At 42.4% G+C, this 20,982-nt stretch overlaps 1 protein-coding gene across 27 annotated transcripts in view; it reads left to right on the plus strand.

The window, feature by feature from the left end:
• The window catches only part of LOC110492141 (rap1 GTPase-activating protein 1), a 133,092-nt gene that overhangs the window by 55,198 nt on the left and 56,912 nt on the right, over positions 1-20,982 (plus strand). For 21 of the 27 annotated variants that reach the window (XM_036947073.2, XM_090203105.1, XM_090203097.1 and 18 more), the window contains exon 2: positions 1,155-1,190. Coding sequence is in view for 25 of the 27 variants with exons in the window: in XM_090203097.1 (XP_090059223.1) it covers positions 1,155-1,190 (36 nt within the window). In the remaining 2 variants the exon portion in view is untranslated. Of the gene's footprint in view, positions 1-1,154; positions 1,191-4,712; positions 4,977-20,982 lie in introns of those variants that run through there. The other 6 variants (XM_090203081.1, XM_090203085.1, XM_090203086.1 and 3 more) reach the window with 4 other exon arrangements.

Here is a 20,982-nt window from a genome sequence, read left to right on the forward strand (position 1 = left end):
AGGCCTGGATTCCTGAAACTCCACTGGGAGTCTGGGTGGAGTCCCAAAAAAGTCCCAAAATGGCACCCTATTCCCTACATAGTCCACTTCTTTTGTCCAGTCATATGGGCCCTGGTGAAAAGTAGCATACTATATAGGGAATAGGGTGCCATTTGGGATGTGACCCTGGACATCTGATCATGGACTGTCATCCCAGTAGGGGGGGAAACATTAGCGTGAGATCAGATCCACAGTAGAAGAGACAGCTGTAGGAGGTCGTTTAGACATCTTAAACATCCCACTCACTAGTTCCCAACAATCACTACAGAGCACCAACCCCTTAGTCATGCTAGTCCTGGAGGTCCTGGAGAATAGACTGTAGGAGTCCAAAAGCAAGACTGGGCCAGATCAAAAAATGTGTTTGTGTACCAAGTCCCATTGTACCATCTGCTGACATAAATTGAGAATCACAGGCTGGCAGTTGATTTAATTCACATCCACGGTGTATCATTTGATCATATGACTAGAGCCATATGAACACCACTGGTTTCAAAAAGTCACATGAAGCTCAGGAGGTCTTTAGGAAGTCCTGGTCATGCGAGCATGCTTTGTTTGAAAGACGGGTGCAACCTGCATTCAGTAATGGAACAAGTGGAGTTTGTGTGTCAGGAAATGCAGGACTGGCACCGATCCCTACAAGTGCCACTTAGTTATTTAGAGTAACTGCTACTCCCCAACACATTTTCTGTATTATAGTGTTTACAGCACTGAGCTGAAATGGCCATGTTTACTGAACTGAAGTAGTGCTGTACACCATCCTTTTTCTCAGCTCAAACTTAAAAGCAATGTATTGTGTAGCCAAGCAGACTGCTGTACTCCCTGTGAGATCAATAGAAGACCTTATGTATAGCACTGTCTCTCTTTGTTAGAAAACAAAAAAACATTAACTATTCATGTTGGTGCCAGTGCTCTTGTCTCTTGGGTTACCCCACATTACAGTGGTTGATTAAAATAGATTGAGAAAGCTGGATTGTGAGAAGCAGCATTGGTACAAATGTCAGTTTAGACATCTATTCTATAACTGTGGATCACAAGGACAGTATTAAACATTATTACAGTAAATGGATAATAGAGGCAGCAGCTAGACTAACTCTCACCTCTCTCTTTCTTTTCAGAGTGGACAAGACTTTCTCCAGGGCCAGAAGCATATGGTGAGTTCCTCTTCTTCTGATTCTGCGTCATGTAGTATCAGTTACACTGCAACTTAAGGACAACTTATTGTATGTGAAGGATACATACAGGCAGGGCTCTAAATGAACTTTTCTCATTGATAGCACGGTTGTGCCTAACTTCAAAAAGTAAGGAGCACCAGACAAAATTTAGGAGCACCAGAAAAAAAAAACTATTTTTACTGAAAATGACTGTCCTATCATTCTCAATTTCCATCAGTTGTTACCTTGATTATGTAGAACGCATCACAAGAGAGTGGGAAAGACAGAATAAAAACTACTTTTAATAATTGTATTCAAAAGTGCAACAACAAACCTATTTATTTAGGGCGTGTTCATAAATTCACTCTGGCTATCTACTCCGATTTCAGAGCACTCTCGTCTGAGTGTGCCAGAGCACAGAATAACTGATGAATTTAGGAACGTTCAACACCCGTTGAATATGGCCAGTGTCAGTAAACATTGGCAAAAAAAGCATAATTAAATTGTTGACAGAAGCACAGTTAGTCACCAACGCTCTGGATGACATGAAAACAGCCTAACCAGCTCTGCTACGGTGAGTAAAATGGTTAGAGTGGGGTGTTCTCTAATTTATGTCTGGAAATAGCTAGCTAACTTTAGCCAGTTAGACTGCCGTTGTGAGGTCAGAACGCTCGGATCAACCCTACTCCTCGGTCAGAGCGTCCAGTGTGCGCTCTAAACGCTCCGAGAGCCATCTGACAAAGCTCTGAATTTAGGAATGCCCAGACCACACACTGAGCATTCTCTGGCACTCCAGAGTGAATTTACGAACGCACCCATACATTATTAGTTTTGGACAGACAAATGTAACGTACAAAACAGAAGATTGATTGTATTCAAAAGTGCAAATAATATGTATATAGGTGATTAAAAGATAACTTTTATTGTATTTAAAAGTGCAACTGCAAACTGTTATACATTACTGCATTTAGCGAACAGATAATAATAATAAACATAATACAAAACTATGTAATAAAATGAATGTTGTAAAAAAGCAACAAGCTGACAAGCAACAAGCTGACTTGAGTCTCCTCTCACAATGACTAATCCATTTCTTAGATCTAGAATGTAGCTAATAAATCAACTAGCTTTTAGGGTTTGGACGTCCTAAGGAACCGGGATAACACTAACCCTTCCCGTATAGTAGCAATGATGTTTGCACAGGACATCACGTTTCCAAATGTGGAGTTGATTTGTCATAAATGTTTTTTTCTGGGTGAGTAACATGGGTCTGAATTTGGTAAAAGCCATCTACTCTTTGGTAATGCAGTAAGCTGTGTAAAATGTCATCTCTAGCTCTGCCTGTTGACCAGCTTGGGCTGTCACCTGTTGCCTGTCAAATACTTCTGGTAGCTAGTAGACGTAGCGATGTTGCTCCAGCCCCTGTCCCGATGCACTTGATGTGCTTTTGGCTTAAGTAATGTTTTAGCAACGACTCGTGGTTTAGGTTGCTGTGGCCAGTGGCAAAATAAGTCTTCCTGCTGATATTACTCCACACTTTCGACAGTACTCACAGAACATTGTGTTGCTAATTTGTTCCCTCCTTAGCTACTTGAATTCGCAAAGCTACCCCTCTCGGAACATGTAGAGCTTTTTCTTTTTCTGAGGAGATGGATCTGTAGCAGCATCTCCGAAAGTGTCATCATCATCTTCTGGTTGTGGTTGATCATTTTCATCATTTGTTTTTTGTCAAAGAAAGATTCAGTTACACCGAATTCCATTGTTGTTGTTCTTGCTAGCTAGCTCATGCCATTACTTAGCTCACAGTTCTGAGGGAATGTTTGCATGAAAAGGGATTGGCTGTGTGCCTGGCGTTTGATTGGTTTAAATAGCTATATTTAAACATTTGAAGCTTTATGATTGGTTATTATTTGTAAACAGTGTATCTTGTTTGAGCAGTGAATAATATGTTTTATTGTCTCACACTGGATAGGTGCAATGAAATGTGTTGTTTTACACAGTCAGTCATAGTAGTTAGTACAGTGCCCCTGGAGCAAATTAGGGTTAAAGGGAGTCAGATGAACATGTGGATGCTACTAGACATGCTACTTTATTGATAGCCTGAAATGGCTTGGTAGCTAGTTATCAGGTTGGGATATTGGAAACCTATCTAGCTGGCTAGCTAAAGCCAACTTCAGAAAATTGCTAGGTGGCTAGTATTACAGAGAAACAATAAAGCATATTGGTTGTATTTATTCACCAAGAAGGCTTAAATAGGCTACATAGCTTGATTCATTTACAAACAATTAATTTACAAATATACCTCCTGCGAATCCTGCCCATCATCGACAGCTAAAATCAAATGCTGTGTGTTTGTATGGAGCTGGTATCACTCTACACTCTCTCTCCTCCTCCACTGACGATACTGTCACTCCTTGGAAGGAAGTTTCAAGTTTTATTTGTCACATGCACAAAGAACCACTTGCTAGGGAAAATAGGGGAGGTGTACTCTTTGCTTGGTTCAGTCAGTGTGGCACCTCTGCAATACAGCTTATAGATATTTTGATAAATAATTATAAAACCTGCACTTGAAAAGGAAGTTTAGTAATTAATTGAACATCTGAAATACCTGGATAATTTTAAACAGGACAAATCTGAGGGGGCACATGACCTTGTGCCCCCTATGGTCATGACACCTGCCTCTATGACGCCTCTATGATAAGAACTTGAACAGTTTCACTTGAGATCCCACAGACTGAGTAAAGTAATACACGAGCCACTGATAGAGGGAGAGCAGCATGGGACACCGTCCTGCCCAGCCGGTCTGCCGCACTCCCCTTCCCAAGTCCCATTATCACAGTAAAGGCACTGCCTAACTGTTCTGCAGTGTTGACAGGGTGGCGCAGGCGAAGTAAGGCTACGGCTCTGTTCTGCTGCTGAGTGGCATGTGGAGCCTGGCACTGACACTGCAGACACACGGACAGGAGCAGATGGAGCTCAACTCTCCCTGGCTGTCCTGGAGGTTGAAGGGTTGCACTGGATGTCAGCCCGACCTCCACCCCTCTCTCTCTCGCTGTGTCACCGCACAAGGACAGAGGCTCTCTGCTTAGTCCCTGTGGGAGTACTCACTCAGGAGCATCCATTCTCTGTCTGGTCGAAACCAGGCCTGCATTACTCAGCACTACCTGGAACACAGGAGGAGATTAGAATAGAGGGGAGTAGGACCGCTTCCTGATACTGCAGAACATTCTTCCTGATACTGTAAGACAATTTGGGAATACAGGGTTTTTTACATTTCTATAGTAATACTTATTAGCTGAATGTAATTTAGAGCTCAATAGCAGTCTTAGAATGGTCTGCATGGCCAATTGGGATTAAATCAATGCTAAAACGGAGAAAAGTTTAAAATTGAATGACGCAGGTTGTACCTGCTATCAGCTTTCCTTCAATATATTCAGCTGAAAAACAATAGGTGGAGGTGAGTCATTTTCAAAAGAACCTCAAAGACCTTTCCCAACATCTCTCTGTGGAAAAAAACAAACCACTAACAAAGCCAAGGAGAATCATGTGGCTGCATGTACGTTGCAGGCTTGGACAGAGGTCTCCCAGAAAGTGCTGTTTATTTTGTAGGCCCACAAAGAGGACTTGTTGCAGGAAGTTAATCTGCTAAAACCTGCAAAATACAGTTTTGAGATCTTGTAAAGAAGCTTGGTGTTTATCAGTTAACCTCTAGACAAGAACAATAAAAACACAAGATACCAACATGCCTTGCTCACCTTTCCGAATCGGAAGACCAAAGAAAATCTGGTGAGTTTCCCTTTGTCTGTGCTATAGAAAGGAATGTTCTATTGTTTTGGCGTGTGGAAATAGCAATGCATTTCCTGTGCATAGGCGCATATTGATAAGGGTATTTGTTGAACCACTTTACTTGGGACAGACCTGAAAACGTCAGTTTAAAATTCACCAAGTACCGATGTTTGAACATTGTGTTAACACCTTTGATTGGCCCATGGTACACGGTAGACAACTATATCAGAAACGTGGAATTTGATTAGCAATATATGCTGCTAAAATGCTAGCTTGATTTTCTCTACTTTTCCATAATGGTGCCAGACTGCCAGTTTTTATTTCTCAGGTAGACAGTTTACTTCCAATAGCAGATAAATGTTTTGTTGTTTTGCCACCTCCATCTGCTCTGTGACCAGTCTAGTTCTCTCTGTCTGTCTTCCCTGTGAGTTATGTAGGTCAGTGACAGTCCCTACCTGAAGACATTCGCATTAATACTGAGTCATACAATAAAGACAGTCAGTGATTAGTTCTCCTCATGCTGTTTGGGCTGATTAGCATTTACTGTGGAACCATGATTCACCCCTCTGTGTTTGCTCAATGTTATGTAATGCTTATGAAGGCTCATGTCAATTCATATCACAATACCAATAGTGGAGTTTGTCACATTTAGCTGTGTCTATTTCCATCCTATATCCCGCAGCAATGGCAAATATGAAGTTATGTAGAGTAGAGTGATTGCAAACACCCTGAAGGGATTGAGAATTTAGATAAAAGAGAGTGCCAGTCTGTGAACCATCTACTTATTGCTCTGCAGTCTGCTCCCTCTCTGAGGCTCCGCGTGTGTGTGCAGCGGTCACTTGCGCCCCTTCCCCCGTCACTCTCTGCTCCCTCCCTAGCCTCTCTCCCCTCTAGCCTCTTGTCCTCTCCACGTTGCTGCAGCGAGTGGAGCGAATGTATTAAATCCGGTACTTGTTGTTAAATGGCACCACAGCTCTCCAAGGCATAAATAATCATATTTTTTTAAGTAAAAAAAAAACATTTTCGAAAAAAGTTATCTACCTTACATTTTTTTTCTGTGCTGTCTAATTATTTAATCGGTTCCTTTTTGTTCTCCTTCAAACATTATATTTTTTACTTTGGAGAATTTGTCATTGCATGAGAGACTGAGGGACAGCGTAAGTGTAATGACGTCATCTTGCGACTTCTAGCGACAAACGGAGCAACCAACAGCTACTTTCCTTGAAAATAGTTAGAAACTCTTGCTTTTATCATTCCTGCTGCTTCTGCCAGATTTGAATAGTACTCTGAATATTCCTGTGAAGAACTCACAACATTTTTTAAATGTATTTATAAAAAAAAAAATATTTTTATCAACAACAAATCAATACAGAAAGTACACGAGGGAACACAAGTATATATAGATTATATACAATGGACAATCGCGCTAGGGGGTACACAATTACATTACAATTACACAAGGACCTTAAGGGACATATATACACTTACAATTCTAACAGCTTTTTTGTTAGTAGAGTATTTAACTGTCTTAAAATACAGTTCAATTTATTTTTGTAGGGTAAGAAAATGTGTTTTTTTGTTTGTAAATTTACATTTGTGAATGTGAAATTTGGCAAAAAGAATAATGAAATAATGAAATTAATTACTTCTATCGTATGTAAAGAATCCAAGCAGTACATCTCTCCACAATAGTGTAAAATCTTCAGAAATGTGTTCAATTATAAATCTACTGATGTCACATATACATATTGTCATGGTGATCCACATTTTGACGTGACTTGTTGTCAAACTAGGTCTTAGAGGGAGTACTTGTGTCACAGAGACAGCTGGACCCCCTCAATCTGTGTCCCTCTCTAAAATCCTTTAAAAGGAATAGCAGTAATTAGTTGGAATCCTGTGTTGGTTGGTAAACTGGCAGGAGAGGCTCCTGCCTCCCACGCATGTTTTCTGAAACTAAATCATTTAAAAGCAAAATCTACATATTTTGAAACAACTATAACTAAGTGAGTGAATGTTATTTATAATAAGTGTTATATGGAGAAAATTGGACCTCCCTGAAATGAAAATGTATGGCCCTCCCTTCAGCAAAATATATTTTTCCTAAACCCTCCCTGAACACTTGAAAAAATAACAATTTAGCCTCCCCTATACCCAAAATAATAATTAGAACAAAGTGGATAGCAGAGAACATGTTTACCCTCACTTGGACAGATCAGAGCCTTATGCAGTTTTAGAAACTGTTCTTCGTCCTGTAAGCGTTACATGGCAACGCATTAATTTTGATAGCACACAGTGTGTCTTTTTTGCAACAAAACTGTACCTGTTTGCAAGTAGTTAAATATGAAAAGTCAAAAGTTAGGCCTACCTTTCCACCCCAGACAGAGTAGGCCTGGAGTGGGGAGAACAAGTATTTGATACACTGTCGATTTTGCAGGTTTTTCTACTTACAAAGCATGTAGAGGTCTGTAATTTTTATCATAGGTACTACCTACTACCCTTTCCACCCCAGGCAGAGTAGGCCTACCTTTCCACCCCAGGCAGAGTAGGCCTACCTTTCCACCCCAGGCAGAGTAGGCCTACCTTTCCACCCCAGGCAGAGTAGGCCTACCTTTCCACCCCAGACAGAGTAGGCCTACCGATGCCGCTTTAACTGCTGGCTACTCTTATTCCGTGGCTTAACCCAACGAGAGAAAGTGTTTCCCCAAAAGCTGTCTGGGTTTAAACATCTTCTATTGTACAGCAAGTGAATTGCTTAATAAATTGATAGCGACAGAATTAGATTACTTCCCAAGCAAATTACTTTTTTTCTTCTTCTCCGGCTATTGAAGCCTCAATGTCAAATAAACGAAACAATGATATCCTCATATGCATCGGAGTCTTTCCCGGGTATTTTACAGCTTGTTTCTAGCATAATGCTTTGCGGACCAACGCACTGTTTTAGATCCCTTTATATAACAGGATACTTTTTATTTACTTATTCTTAAACTAACCTAAACTAACCCTCTCATACCCCCTCAATTTCGAGTCTTGGTTTTAACTTAACAGCCCTTTATTGACATAGAGGTAGGCTATTTAAAGAGTGCATGGTGGGTGGAGGAATTTACAGACAAATCTATGGATAAAGCAGCATATAGCCTCATTTCGTCTTTCAAACAGATATGCCTAACTTTTATTTCTTAAATAGTAAGAAATAGTCTCCAACACAAAGCCCTCTTGTGGTTAGTAAAGTCTAATTAAAATGAAGACAGTTTAAATTAATTATGCTTACTCGATTTTGCCCACTTTCAGCACCATGAGTTGTCCTTTTCCGATTGATTTTGCCGCTACTGCTGCTTCAAGTTATAGCACCACAATGTAAATTCCTTGAATCTGGTTTATTGTGAGGTCAATACTGCTGATAAATAAATCAGGGGCAAGAAAAATATTGTTTTTAATAAAACAATTTATATTAGTAAGTAGCAAGCTATCAAATTTGACCTTCGGTTCTCCTCATCTTTGTGCTCTACTTCTCAAACTGAACAGAACATAAGGCAGCTAGTTCTCATGTAAGATAGTCCAAAAAAATGTACTACTTTTGGACTTTGACTCTCCTCCTGAAATGCCTGCCACCTTAGGCCTACATAGCAAAGCAATTGGTTAGACAGCACACAGCAAGAGCAAAGCCGATCTCAGGGTTGGAATATCCATTGCAGTGTGTAAATGCAGCCTAGTTTTATTTACACCATCCCAACAGCTATCTTAGAAATATAACTTTGCTCCACTGTGACTCTGTTCATTAGACTAAATCCTCATCTCTGGACTCTGAGCTTCAGCCAGGGCCATCCATGACTCAGCTTAGCCCGGAGAGAGAGCCTTCACACAGGCAGGCTACTTCTGCAGATACACTCACTATAAATACAGGCCACAGGGCCCAAGGTTTAGATAACCACAACCTATATCTCAAGGAAGGATACTGATCCTTGGAATTGGTTTCACAGGGAAAAAAATGTATCATGCTTGTTGCCAAATTATCTCTTTCAATGCATGTCTAAATGAGCATAAACTGTTAATTTGTTGAGACATATGTCACAATATTACACTTCAGGCAAAGTGGTTTATATAAGGGTGTTGTATGGTGGTGAATACTGTGACTTTGCCTGTGGTTGTATGCCCTCTAGTGGCCCAGTGTACCCAACCCAATGGATTCAGTGTCTAGCATGGATTCAGCGTCTAGCATAAATTCAGCAGATGAAAGTCTAAAAGATTTGCATTTGATTCTGTAATTATGTTCTGTGAAAACCCACTGATGTGTGAGCCCCTCCTCTGTGTTGGGTAAACTGAGGTTAGAGATGTCATTTTGCACATTCCTCTATTTGTGTACAGTGTACGGTACACTAAAGAACCAGAGGTGTCATTTCACATCTCCCTCTGTTTCTGACACCATGCCGTGTACATTACTAACCCGGGCTTATGTCACCATGCATGTGTACGCTTCTCTGTGCACGTAGAGCTGAGTTGTCTAGCTGGCATAGAGGGGGACAAGGGGGGGAGAACACTGTCATACCCAATCAGCCAAGACTGTCTCCTCTCATCTCCTTCAGCCCGCTGTCTGTTCTGTCTGACTAAATATAGCAAGAGAGACACAACCTAGCCCCCTGGTTCTCACAGACACACCAGTCCAAAGACCGGTTTCATTATTATAATTGTTTTTTTCAAAGTCACACACAGCACCAGAACAAGTGTCATCATCACCACCAAACGTATTGATGAAAGCAGCGGGCTGGAGGATGAGACTGTTTGACTGCACCAGTAATTCTTCACAGAAAACATTGTCATTTTCTCATTTGATATCGGGCTTGAATTTGTCATGTTAGAAGAAGTCATTTGGTAACCTTTCGAGCAGTTCAGTCCTATTTTCCCCATAATATTATTTTCTTGTGTGCTGACATCTTTGAGAAGGTACACACTTTCTATAGGGTATGCAGTATACATTAAGGTACTTTAAGGATAAAGCATTGGTGACGTGTGTGGATGGTTAAACAACATACACAGGGATGTTCTATGTGAAAAGGCCAGACACTGAGCTGAGGTCAGATCAGTCGTGTACAGTACTTTTAACACTCTACTTCCTGTTTAGAGGAGCTTTAAGCCTCTCCCTGGGGATTTGGGATGTAATCCATTTTCCAGCACTATGCTGCAGGGGTTTTATCCTCCCATGTTGTTATTGTTATCTGATTGACAGACTAACAGACAGCACTCAGTGATAGAAGGCATCACCTTTCCTAGCAGAATAATACAACAACATGGAGAGATGCTAGCGACTGCTTTTGTTTCCCACTATTGTTTAAAAGGCACTTCTACATCATGGTGATTTCCCTTGGTTGTTGTTTCCCCACAGGATCTCACAGTTTTACCGATTTGACTTCATATTCTGACGTTTATCCAACATCAAATTTCAGCATCCTTCTATTTCTCCAAAACTAAAATGTGTTTTGAAGTTAAGGGTTTAGGTTTGGATAGGCTTAAAACATTACGTTTAGGCATTCATTCAGAATGGTTAAGGTTTCAGATAGGGTTAAAACCAACAATTAAAACCAAACATTTTAAAGCAAAAAAGTCTCTACCACTGAACACGCAACCTTCTCATCCAGAGTCATGGGATTACATCCAGAGTCATGGGATTACATCCAGAGTCATGGGATTACATCCAGAGTCATGGGATTACATCCAGAGTCATGGGATTACATCCAGAGTCATGGGATTACATCCAGAGTCATGGGATTACATCCAGAGTCATGGGATTACATCCAGAGTCATGAGCGAGTTTATTAGCAAGTGCATCGGAGATGTCGTACCCAGTGTGACTATTAAAACCTTTCCTAACCAGAAACCGTGGATTGATGGCAGCATTCGCGCAAACCTGAAAGTGCAAACCACCGCTTTCAATCATGGTAAGGCGACTGGAAACATGACCAAATACAAACAATGCAGCTATTCCCTCCGCAAGGTAATCAAACAAGTAAAGTGTCAGTATAGAGACAAAGTAGAGTCTCAAATCAACGGCTCAAACACGAGACGCATGTGGCAGGGTCTACAGTCAATCAGGGATTACAAAAAGAAAACTAGCCCCGTCGCGGACATCGACGTCTCGCTCCCAGACAAATTAAACAACTTCTTTGCTCGCTTTGAGGACAATACAGTGCCACTGACACGGCCTGCTAGCAAAGCCTGTGGGCTCTCCTTCTACGCGGCCAACGTGAGTAAAACATTCAAATGTGTTAACCCTCGCAAGGCTGCTTGCCCAGACGGCATCCAAAGCCATTTCCTCAGAGCATGCGCAGACCAGCTGGCTAGTGTGTTTATGGACATATTCAATCAATCCCTATCCCAGTCTGCTGTGCCCACATGCTTCAAGATGGCCACCATTGTTCCTGTTCCCAAGAAAGCTAAGGTAACTGAAGTAAATTACTATCGCCCCGTTGCACTCACTTCTGTCATCATGAAGTGCTTTGAGAGACTAGTCAAGGATCATATTGCCTCCACCCTACCTGACACCCTAGTCCCTCTCCAATTTGTTTACCGCCCCAAAAGGTCCAATGACGATGCAATCGCCAATAGGGCAGAATGCTGTTCATTGGCTACAGATCAGCATTTAACACCATGGTACCTTCCAAACTCATCATTAAGCTCGAGACCCTGGGTCTCGACTTCGCCCTGTGCAACTGGGTCCTGGACTTTCTGACGGGCCGCCTCCAGGTGGTGAAGGTAGGAAACAGCATCTCCACCTCGCTGAATCTCCACACTGGGGCCCCATAAGGGTGCGTTCTCAGCCCTCTCCTGTACTCCCTGTGTGGCCATGCACGCCTCCAACTCAATCATCAAATTTGAAGACGACACTACAGTGGTAGGCTTGATTACCAACAATGACGAGACAGCCTACAGGGAGGAGGTGAGAGCACTTGGAGTGTTGTCAGGAAAACAACCTCTCACTCAACGTCAACAAAACAAAGGAGATGATCGTGGACTTCAGGAAACAGCAGAGGGAGCACCCCCCCCATCCACATCGATGGGACAGTAGAGGAGAAGGTGGAAAGTTTTAAGTTCCTCGGCGTATACATCACAGACAAACTGAAATGGTCCACCCACACAGACAGCTTGGTGAAGAAGGCACAACAGCGCCTCTTCAACCTCAGGAGGCTGAAGAAATTTGGCTAGTCACCTAAAACCCTCACAAACCTTTACAGATGCACAATCGAGAGCATCCCGTCGGGCTGTATCACCGCCTGGTACGGCAACTGCACCGCCCTCAACCGCATGGCTCTCCAGATGGTAGTGCGGTCTGTACAACGCATCACCGGGGGCAAACTACCTGCCCTCCATAACACCTACAGTACCCAATGTCACAGGAAGGCCAAAAAGATCATCAAGGACAACAACCACCTGAACCACTGCCTGTTCACCCCGCTATCATCCAGAAGACGAGGTCAGTACAGGTGCATCAAAGCTGGGACCGAGAGACTGAAAAACAGCTTCTATCTCAAGGCCATCAGACTGTTAAATAGCCATCACTAACATAGAGAGGCTGCGGCCAACATACAGACTCAAATCTCTGGCTACTTTAATAAATGGACCTAATAAAGGTAGTACTCACTTTAAATAACGTCACTTTAATAATGTTTACATATCCTACATTACTCATCTCATATGTATATACTGTATTCTATACCATCTACTGCATCTTGCCTATATATTATTATTCATCCCTGTACATTGGTGTGTATTAGGTAGTTGTTGTGAATTTGTTAGATTGCTTGTTAGATATTACTGTACTGTCGGAACTAGAAGTACAAGAATTTTGCTACATTCGCGTTAACATCTGCTACCCATGTGTATGTGACCAATATGATTTGATTTGATTCCATCTAGAGTCATGGGATTACGACCAGTGGTGTTGTGCAAATTCTTTTGGCGAGGGAGTGCGTTTTTTTCTTTGTGACCTCATCATTTCCTCAATCAAAGTACCGACAGATGTAGCGTATTGAATCATATCATTATATACTATGCATACAATGAATTCCACCTCCAATTGCAACATCTGCCTATGCCCACACATTTTTTTTTTGATACACTCAAACACCAAGTTAGGCATACATCATTTCAAAATAGGTCATTATCACTGTCAATCGTGAATGATACTTCTTCATGTTTTACTGGTGAAACGTCCAAACGGCATCTCCATGCCAATCATTTGATTGATCTCAATCAGTTTCATGGGAATATGCATTTAGATCTGTTTGAATTACTGTTTCATGGGTGAATTAGAGTAGATGGTGTTAACTAACTATTAGCCTTTCTTGTATTTTGTTACAATCAAAGCATGTATCCTGCCTAGTGGTGCACTCTGTTGAGTTTAGCGCATTATATTTCTTTGGGGGAGACTATTCAGCTTCAGCTAACCATCCTAAAATCTCATTAGAAATGAGGAGGTGTTTTGGTGTAACAGTAACGTTACAGCCCTACTATGCTGTGGCATTATATTCAGTATGTTATGTAACACGCTAATGAATCATTATGTTGTAGCGGTGAAGGCTCTGTGCAGGATTTCGCAACAACATTGATTCAGCTTGATCTAACTTTACCTAACCAGCACAATTGTGAGATTTTCTATTTGTAATAATAAGTGATGAGTAGGACCTTCTTGAAAACAGCCATAATATCAAGCTTTTAATGTGTATTCATGCATCTCAATAAACTAGAACCTAAATGCATTATAATCTCCAACTCGGCCCAATTCACATTTCCAAGCCTCTGATTGGCCTCCGCACTGCACACGTGTAGCCTACAGTTCTTCATCATGCTCGCCACTGCCAGAGAGAAGAAACCACCTTTTACCTACCTCTAGGCAGCTATACATATATATATATTTTTTTTTTCGTTCTATTGTTTTTCATGGAATTTTAGTGGTAATTAAATATACTTTTTTTTAGAGGATAATTAAATATAATGAATTGATAATTTATCAGTAGCTTCTCGATTGAAAACATTCCTAAGTGGGGATTGAGAATCTGAAGGTGTTGCAGGAGAGGATGTGGTTTATTCAGAATCACCTGCTCTTTTTAATGCATACTAATGATGCAGGCAGCTGTCAGGGGAGGTAAAGGTACATGAGGTGCATGTAGGCTGGCTGGTACCTATCACAGTCTCATCACACAACACTTTGCTCACAAATGGAATACTTCAGTCACTTAGTTATTCAATGTTTTGAAAAGAGCAACCATTTTGAATCGGGTGGAGTGCTTATTATTGTGTCCATATTATATTACACCATACAATACCAGTCAAAAGTTTAAAAAGCTCCTAATCATTCAAGTGTTTTTCTTTATTTCTACTATTTTCTACATTGTAGAATAATAGTGAAGACCTCAAAACTATGAAATAACACATATGGAATCATGTAGTAACCAAAAAAGTCTTAAACAAATCCAAATATATATATTCTTCAAAGTAGCCACCCTTTGCCTTGATGACAGCTTTGCACACTCTTGGCATTCACTCAACCAGCTTCATGAGGAACGTTTTTCCAACAGTCTTTGAAGGAATTCCCACATATGCTGAGGACTTGCTTTTCCTTCACTCTACGGTCCAACTCATCCCAAACCATCTCAATTGGGTTGAGGTCGGCTGATTGCGGAGGCCATGTCATTTGATGCAGCACCCCAACACTTTTGACTAGTACTGTATATATACATACAGTGGGGCAAAAAAGTATTTAGTCATCCACCAATTGTGCAAGTTCTCCCACTTAAAAAGATGAGAGAGGCCTGTAATTTTCATCATAGGTACACTTCAACTATGACAGAAAATGAGAAAGAAAATCCAGAAAATCACATTGTAGGATTTTTATGAATTTATTTGCAAATTATGGTGGAAAATAAGTATTTGGTCACCTACAAACAAGCAAGATTTCTGGCTCTCACAGACCTGTAACTTCTTCTTTAATCTCTGTTAACCAAGGTTTTTGCAAATGTAATCTTTGTAGGGTAGAGAGAGGAAAAAGGGATTTATGACTGTCATAAACCTAGGCCAACGTCATGACAATTCATTTTTTACCAGGTAAGTTGACTGAGAACAGGTTCTCATTTGCAGCAACGGCCTGTGGAATAGTTACAGGGGAGAGGGATGAATGAGCCAATTGTAAACTGTGGATTATTAGGTGACCTTGATGGTTTGAGGGCCAGCTTGGGAATTTAGCCAGGTACAAGACCCCTACTCTTACAATAAGTGCCATGGGATCTTTAATGACCTCAGAGAGTCAGGATACCCGTTTAACATCCCATCCGAAAGACGGCACCCTATACAGGGTAGTGTCCCCAATCACGGCCCTGGGGCATTGGGATATTTCTTTAGACCAGAGGAAAGAGTGCCCCCTACTGGCCCTCCAACACCACTTCCAGCAGCATCTGGTCTCCCATCCAGGAACTGACCAGTACCATCCCTGCTTAGCTTCAGAAGCAAGCCAGCAGTGGTATGCAGGGTGGTATGCTGCTGACAATAGTTATTGAACAGATTTCCTGTTAAATTCATCAGAGGTGTAGGGAGGGTGAAGTCTGTGAATCCCAAAAATAGTAATTAGACAGATGATTAACAAAAAATGCACAGTATTTATACCTTGGTTTTTGTGGTAAATGTGAATGAAAAAAACTGTTTTGATAATGGTTTTCATACACATACCTTGTCCATAATGTAGAGGCCTATGGGACATTCATTGACGAGGTAAGGAAGGAGGATGGGTAAATGTGATCTGCATAACATACCAATACCAATTTACATGTGTATGCCTCCTTGTCTGTTCAGTCATCTGCACCCAATACAGCTCACCTTCAACATATTCTTATAGCCTACATATTCTTACCTCTTTGTTGATATCCATTGAATTGCGTCCATTTTCTGTTTTAGAAAGATTTGCACAAATGTGAAAAGAAAGAGGGTATCATCGTAAAACAGTATGAATTTAGATCATACCTTACCTTAAATTGAGGAGTACTTTAAATGTTTACAGTTAAGTGCCTGCAGCTGCTGTCCTTTCAAATCCAAATGTTTCAGTTGGGCAGTTAGGTTCCTGCAAGAACCCCCACCAACTAAGGAGGTTCCTCGTTGAACCCCACCTCCTATGGGGTTCTTGGAAGAACCTTTTGGGGGCCATTTTCGGTGGCAAGAATCCTAGGGTTCTTCGAAGAACTTTGAGGATCTTAGAAGAACCTTTGTCGAACCCCTCATTTTTAGAGTGAGAATGTCACCTTTCCAACAGGTCAGTTAGTCAAATGTTTGCCCTGCTAGAGCTGCCCCAGTCAACTGTAAGTGCTGTTATTGTGATGTGGAAACGTCTAGGAGCAACAACGTCTCAGCTGCAAAGTGGTAGGTCACACAAGCTCACAGAACAGGACCGCCGAGTGCTGAAGTGCGTAGTGCATAAAAAACATCTGTCCTCGGTTGCAACACTCTCTACCGAGTTCCAAACTGCCTTTGGAAGCAATGTCAGCAAATGAAATGGGTTTCCATGGCCGAGCAGCCGCACACAAGCCTTACACCATGTGTAATGCCAAACGTCTGCTGGAGTGGTGTTAAGCTCGCGGCCATTGGACTCTGGAGCAGTAGAAACGCGTTTTCTGGAGTGATGAATCACGCTTCACCATCCAGCAGTCCGACGGACGAATCTGGGTTTGGAGGATGCCTGGAGAATGCTACCTACTTGAATGCATAGTGCCAACTGTAAAGTTTGGTGGAGGAGGAATAATGGTCTGGGGCTGTTTTACAGGGTTCGGGCTCGGCCCCTTAGTTGCAGAGACGGGAAATCTTAACGCTACAACATACAATGACAATCTAGACAATTCTGTGCTTCCAACTGTGTGGCAACCAGTTTGGGGAAGGCCCTTTCCTGTTTCAGCATGACAATGCTCCCGTGCACAAAGCGAGGTCTATGTCAAGATCGGTGTGGAAGAACTGGCCTGTAGAGAGCCCTGACCTCAACCCTATCGAACACCTTTGGGATGAATTGGAACGCCGACTGCGAGCTTTTGGTCATGTAGTGTATTACTTCAAATAGATTCTGTCATTGTGTCATGTGTTACAAATGTCCCCATTTGAAAAGTCATGCTTCAAGCTTTCCAGACTGTGGTTTGTTTGCCATGGCAGCCAAACACTTCAATTCTCGATAAGGGTTAAGAAACAGCTAAGATAACTGTTTTCTTATCTTTTAATGTCGTGCCAAATGGTCCTTTACCAAATGACTTTTGTTGAGGAACCCATTAAGAATGTCTCTCAGAGTCAGACTAATCTGCCTTGTTGACTGGTGTCCAATATTTCAATTTTTTGGTGCCTCTTAAGGCTGCAAGTAGATTTCATTTTGAAGGAGAGATATGGTCTTAAAACACACTGTGATGCCAGAGGAGAATGTTGAGAATTGTGCACTTTTAGTAGGATATGCAATTCATCGTATTTGCCCAGAGGTGACCTGTGTGTCACATTGCTCTGAGTGGATGGGATAGGACGTGTGTGCTGGCGTGTGTGATGCATGTGACACATGATGCATGGCTCCGTGCAGGGAAAACACACAGAGAGGAATACCATTACACCCATGCTGAGAAGTACTTGAATTGTAATGTTTGGAAAGGATTTTACAAAGACTACTCTTGGGATGTGATGCTTGTGTTCATTTCCTCAACAAAAAAGTGACAAAAATATTTGTCAAACACCTATTTCTCAGAGGCAATTGACAAGACTATAACTGACTAAATAGACCCAGAAAAAAACAGGTGCAACGTTTATGGCCATGTCGCAGCAGTGTGCAGGAAGGAGATGTGGTAAGTGTGCAGGAGGGCATGGAAGGATGGTCGAGTTTTGGTGGATAAAGTTGTGTTTGTTAACTGTAGGGGTGTCCATGTTGCTGGGGATCGGAAGTGTCCGGTGCTAGAGAGACCAATTGAGTGGCCAGAGTCAAAGTAGTGCAGGAAGTGCCGTATGCTGAGGCAGTGAAGCAAGTGGAGGAGGATGGGTCAAGGGTGCGGGATCCTGAGAGGATTACAGTGAGTAGTAGATTGGTGCCAGCACAGAGGTATAGGCCAACGAGTGATTTATGCTTCATCAAGGTTGGCTTCTTAGCGTTCATAGTAATGGTTATCATCCGTACCGCAGAGATCACAGAAAATATATCGTAAATCACAGAAAATATATGTTGTGGTGGCAGCTGCAGAGAACTATTTGGGTATACAAGATTTGACTTCAGAAGAGCTACAGGGTGTGTTGAGTGGTGGTTCCTGTCCTCCCAGACTGTTGGCATGGTGCAAAGTAGTGGAATGGGGTAGTGGGTTTTTATTGAGTGTAAGTGGTGGTGTCTGGGGCTATATTTCATAGAGGAACAGGACTAATGAAGATAATTTAATGTTGGTAGGCTGTGACTGGCCTCACACTCCAGTACAGTAGGTGGCGGTATATGCACCTAAAAGTTGTCAGCGATCCGCCATCCGAATTCCAAAGAAGAAGAAGAGGAGGAGTGTGGGCAGACAGGTTCCGCTCTGGCTCACAGTATTGAGTTTAATAGTAAAACAACAGTCTAGCTGTTTTTCTCTCCCTTGAGTATAGAAAAGTAATCTGTCTTTGAATTTGTAGTCTCACATAACCTTCCCACTTTCCCCACTGCATTTCATAGCCAGGTTCTGTAGCCAATGTAGCCAAGCCTCCCTATTTTCCTCAGAGAAAAGGGCTTGATTCTAACCCTTACCGTTCAAAAGATAGAACCCGTAATACCGCGGCTAAATTTTTTTCTTTCTGAAGTTCATTGGCAGGCCGCATATCACGGGCCATTCTAAAACTAGGCTACTTGCGAACCGTATCGTTAACCATTTGTTTAGGCTACACCTTTTCAGTCGTGTTACTTCATTAGCTACCTATAGCTACCAACTTCAGCGGGACACAACATTTTGGAACATTCAGATAGAAATATGCCATGTAGAACAAATATGCCTCTCTGACATATAATAAGAAATAATGGCGGCTCTATTCATGTCATTTCTATCTGCAACTGAACATGACCCTTGTAACATTACCAGTAGCCTTGGACCAGGACTCGAGCACTGGGAATTAAGCCATAGGGACTTGTGACTCGACTATTGGTGACTCGAACTTGAACATAGGGAACTCGGACTCGAGCACAGGGGATTTGGCACTCGATTCGGACTCGAGGTTTAGTGTCTCGAAACAGTCATTCGCTCTCGTTCAAAGTCATTAGCCCATTCTACTTTGGACACCGATGTGGCTGCGGCATCTGTGGAACGTTGATGACAACGTGGATAACGATGGCGATGATGCTGTGAAACCCATACTGCTCTCATACATGTTTGTCATATTTCTGCTGTTGTGAAGAGAATAGGGTGGTATGCAGAACAATATGTTGGTAGGACAAGGTTATGTACGTTTGTGCACATGGCAGTCAGTGATTTCTGTTTACTAGAGGTTAATGAGGCAATGCAAATGTGATGTGACTAAAATGAAAGGGAATATAGTTGACTAAAATTTCCCACTGTTTTTTGTAAGTTTGACAATAGTCTAAATCAGTATTGAACTGACGGAAAATTTGACTGACTTATTTAGTCAAAATGACTACGACTAAATCGAAATGAGTGCCAAAATGAACACTGTCACCCACACCACACGCACACATGCACACATGCGGGTACGGATACACACACACACACACACACACACACACACACACACACACACACACACACACACACACACACACACACCACACAGAGAGAGAGGAGACAGTGATGCATCACATTAGCCTGTCTAAAGCAATGCTTAAAAGGAATTGCTTTTTTCCTTGGGGACAATCGCTCTCCCATCCATCTGAAATTGTGCCCATTTGGGCCAGCTCCATCACAAGGTCTGAGGGCTGAGATGGACATTTCAAGGGCCCCTGGGGGGAGCAGGTGGATCTTAGTTCAGCAGGCGTTATTTATGTGTTCATTCACAACACATGCTCTGCTCCTGTCTGGCTGTTAAAGGACAGACCAGGACAGACCAGGACAGGCCAAGAGTGACTGGTGGCAGCCAGGTCAGTCCAGCGCAGGACAGAGAAAGTTTCCAGTTTTATTAGTGGTATGTGCAGGATACACATGGTATACACCATCCAACTAAACACAGACTTACATGTTCCTTCTCACAGCAGAGCCCCACCAGCTCCTCACTACACTATATTACTGGTGGTCACAGCAGAGCCCCACCAGCTCCTCACTACACTATATTACTGGTGGTCACAGCAGAGCCCCACCAGCTCCTCACTACACTATATTACTGGTGGTCACAGCAGAGCCCCACCAGCTCCTCACTACACTATATTACTGGTGGTCACAGCAGAGCCCCACCAGCTCCTCACTACACTATATTACTGGTGGTCACAGCAGAGCCCCACCAGCTCCTCACTACACTATATTACTGGTGGTCACAGCAGAGCCCCACCAGCTCCTCACTACACTATATTACTGGTGGTCACAGCAGAGCCCCACCAGCTCCTCACTACACTATATTACTGGTGGTCACAGCAGAGCCCCACCAGCTCCTCACTACACTATATTACTGGTGGTCACAGCAGAGCCCCACCAGCTCCTCACTACACTATATTACTGGTGGTCACAGCAGAGCCCCACCAGCTCCTCACTACACTATATTACTGGTGGTCACAGCAGAGCCCCACCAGCTCCTCACTACACTATATTACTGGTGGTCACAGCAGAGCCCCACCAGCTCCTCACTACACTATATTACTGGTGGTCACAGCAGAGCCCCACCAGCTACTCACTACACTATATTACTGGTGGTCACAGCAGAGCCCCACCAGCTCCTCACTACACTATATTACTGGTGGTCACAGCAGAGCCCCACCAGCTCCTCACTACACTATATTACTGGTGGTCACAGCAGAGCCCCACCAGCTACTCACTACACTATATTACTGGTGGTCACAGCA

Source organism: Oncorhynchus mykiss, chromosome 16 (genome assembly GCF_057628025.1).
Source record: "Oncorhynchus mykiss isolate SJ-2025 chromosome 16, ASM5762802v1, whole genome shotgun sequence".
Classification (NCBI taxonomy): Eukaryota; Metazoa; Chordata; class Actinopteri; order Salmoniformes; family Salmonidae; genus Oncorhynchus; species Oncorhynchus mykiss.